The sequence below is a fragment of the Triticum urartu genome, chromosome 7 (assembly GCF_003073215.2).
Source record: "Triticum urartu cultivar G1812 chromosome 7, Tu2.1, whole genome shotgun sequence".
Taxonomy (NCBI): Eukaryota; Viridiplantae; Streptophyta; class Magnoliopsida; order Poales; family Poaceae; genus Triticum; species Triticum urartu.
In genome coordinates, this window is record NC_053028.1 from 496,529,941 (window position 1) to 496,533,396 (window position 3,456).

The 3,456-nt window shown below is 48.6% G+C and overlaps 1 protein-coding gene across 1 annotated transcript; it reads right to left on the reverse strand.

The window, feature by feature from the left end:
• Positions 1-2,375: 2,375 nt before the first annotated feature.
• Positions 2,376-3,245, reverse strand: LOC125523858. The gene has a single exon (XM_048688923.1). It carries the CDS (start codon positions 3,156-3,158, stop codon positions 2,727-2,729), a length of 432 nt encoding a protein of 143 aa, XP_048544880.1. The 5' UTR covers positions 3,159-3,245; the 3' UTR covers positions 2,376-2,726.
• Between the last annotated feature and the right edge of the window lie 211 nt (positions 3,246-3,456).

Consider the following 3,456-nt stretch of genomic DNA (forward strand, 5'->3'; position numbering starts at 1 on the left):
ACTCGGGATGGTGATCGACTTGCTTTGGGCCGATCAAATGTTGCTCCATAACAGGGTAGTTTTAAAGACTAGTTACAGACTTGTCTAGATCCATGTCATGAGACATGGTCGAGCAAGATGAGATTTTCCCCTTCGATCTGGAGAGATATACTCTGGCCCCCTAGTGTGATCCGACCTGAATAAGCATGGTCATGCCATAAGGATTATGAAATAATCTGGTGTTGAGGCCAGCATCACAAGACGAGAAAGAAGGCGGAATGGATCAAGGATCGCTGATTCACTTGAGGGTAGGCAACATATACAGTGAGGCAAAAAGAATAGAAGTGTGACACGTTGTACATGTTCCCCAAATCGGCTTCACTTGTCACTTAGTAAGTGTGACGCGTTGTATAGTTTCACCAAACCGGCTTCATTGTTCACTTGAAGATTGATGGTTTTGCTAGAAGCTGCTACCAACCGATAAGGTCGGATGTGATTCAATCTGCGGCCAAGTCGACCCGAACCTAAGGGGCCATGTGTTAAGGGAAGGGGCCTACGAGGTCAGATCTGACTTTGTAGGTTGGATCTGATTCGACCTAGACTTGGATCTGGGCCGAATAAACTTTGGGCTCGAGAGTCTTAGGTCATGTTGGTGAGCTTACAGTTGTCTCATGGAGCGATGCCCTTCGTGTTAGGGTGAGGAGGTAGGTGGCCCCCTTCGGTGATAGAAAAATGGTATTGTGACCATGTCCTCTCTTCTTGAAGCAAGCGTAGATTTCTCCTCCCTTGCGTTTAATTTGTTGTCTCACACATATTGGGGGTGCCTTGGTAATCAAGCGTCTTAGGCTCTTAGCAAGCGAGGGCGTTGATAGTCAGTCAAGACATTTTTCGTTTTATCCTTTATCATTTGTTTGCCTGTTGCGTTTTTTAGGAATAACATGCTTTATTGATCAAGGATAATCAAGAGAAAGTGCCTCCTAGATACAATCTGGGGTTACATGAAAAATAGAGTCATTAGAGGACTCAGAGGAACTAGGTAGAATATGCGCCGCGATATTTGACAAACGATTTACATGACTAAAGCAAATGGACGAGAAGAATGACGCCAACTCCTTAATATCAGCAGTGATGAGCCCCAGCGGCAATTGATCAACCATCAAAGTATTGGTTCTCTAGATAACGGACAAACAGTCTAACTGGAGAACAACTCATGGAAAGCCTTAGCGGTAGTCAACATAACCTCATCAACGTAGCGGTAGCGGTAGTCCTTTAGCTAATCCTGGGGTAGTAACCTCATCAACGTGCTTGCGGCAAGCAGTAAGCAATCTCCGATGTGGTTCATGATTACCACGCCAATTCTTATCTGTCAAGAAACCTTAAAGAGTGTAGCATCCACATTAACCGTCACTGCATCTACCGGCAGCGGAACCCATTTAATAGGAGAAACTAGACTATCACACCTTGAAGCAATTACAGTTCTACCACAATTTTGCACAATGAAGTCAACATAAGCCAAGGCTTTCTCGGCCACTCTGCGTGGATGCATCTTAGCATCATTTTTTCTTGCATCATTACTGACCTTCCAAATGTGCCAAATTGTTACCACTAAAGGCGTGGCCTCGAGAGAGGTAGCTCCCAAGCAGCATGTGTCCGGTTCGGACGTTTGGGGTTTCATCCTCGGCTCATCTTCTATAATGTTTTGGTTAGTCTTATCTATAAAATGAGTCGACAACCTGTTTTGTGATTGCTAAATGGTGAAAACTTTTACTAATGTTTCATCTACATTGTTTTTCATATTTTTTTTACCTCAATGCAATACAAACTACTATGAAACTTGAAGAATTATTTTTTAAGCTTGCACAATCATTAGTCCCGGTCGATGGAACGGCGCGATGATGCTGTTATCAAAAGGCGTTGATGGAGCCATGGAGTGGACGCTACGGGACCAGACTTGCTTAGATTATTACCAACTCTTTCGTCCATCGAAGTCTATGGAAACTCACCGATCACCGCTCGCATGGATATGAGCCATTCATGCTAATTGATCAACTCATATTATTGCCTACATTCCCTTAAACAGCACGCCATAGCCGCCCTCACAGTTCCCTGCTCCAAAAGCATCACTCGGCAAGCTAGCACTAGGCAGGCCAGCAGCTGCCCCTGCCCATGCTCCCAAGAAACTCCGAGACGTCAGGCTTTACATGCAGCTTACGCGTTGCTTAAAACCATGAATTACTCCAAGAAACTCCTTGTGAAAGAGCTTACAAGTTTACCATTGGTGCATTTCTCGGCTCCAAGCAGTAGGTTGAAACGAGGAAATGTAAGTGTAAGAAACTTAACGGATGCTGGTGTTCAGAACAAAGACAGGAACAATGAAAATTTCCTCTGCTCACAGGTACAGGAAAGGACGTACTCCGAACTAAACAAATGTTTTCGACTTACGAAGCTGCGATAGGAGATGATGACAACAAGGAGAAGATCAGAGTATTTAAATGTGCTAGAAACTGGGAGCATTGTCACATTCGATCAGAAGTTCAGAACAGGGGGCCACCGGAACAACAACAACAAGAGCTCGCGTGCATCGCCAGGGCTCCATCGTCCGATTCAGAGCCCCCAAGTCCCTCGCGAGTAACCGGAGAAGAAGGCGAGGTTAAAACCTCACCATATTTACACTTGCAAGAACCTCGTCGAGAACTGGATCCTTCTCAGTCGAAGCAGGCGGGCAAGAACCGGATCCTTCTCGGTCGTCACGGCCTCACGGAGCCCCCGCATGTGTAGTACTGGTCATCGGCGGCGGTGGCCGGCATGTCGTTGTGGCACGCCGACGAGCCCGACGGCGGCACGAACCCCCGGGGCAGCATCGCCGAGAACGCCCACGCGCCGGTGCCTCCGCCGCGGTCTGCTCTCCTCCTCCTTCCCCCGCCGACCGGTCGTCTCCCCGCGCCGTTCTTGGCCACGCTTGCATCATGCAATGGCGTCGTCGCCACGTGGAAGCCCTGCCCCGCCGATGCGCTCGGGGGCCCCGCCGCCGCGATGGCAGGGGAGGAGGACAGCAGAAGAACGACGATGATCAGCACCAGAACAAGAAGTGGGGGGTGCCGCGCGGCGGTGGAAGAAGCCATAGCCATAACAGCAGGAGGAAGATGAAGATAGCGCGTGGCGTGGAGGCGTACGTGCATGCGACTGCGAGGAGAAGCTGGCGTCGAGGATGCGGGGCTCTGGTTGCTTTTGATCTTGCTTTTCTTGCAGCAACTTGCGAGATGGTGAGATCTTGCCTGCCTCCCTTATAAGGACGGGTTTTGACCGGCGTGGTTCTCTGAGCCGGGGGGCAGGCATCGCCTTAGATTCAGGCTCGAGTGAATTGAAATATGACAAGAGCTCATAAAACAGAGTCGATTAGACTGAGTTTTTTCCCCTTTACTGCACTCACATTCACAGCGCACGGACACTCATGTTTAAAAAATGGGCATTTCTTTG

Bases quoted from the DNA above. Each gene is read 5' to 3' on its own strand.
- LOC125523858 (XM_048688923.1), bottom strand. From the start codon at position 3,158: ATGCACGTACGCCTCCACGCCACGCGCTATCTTCATCTTCCTCCTGCT.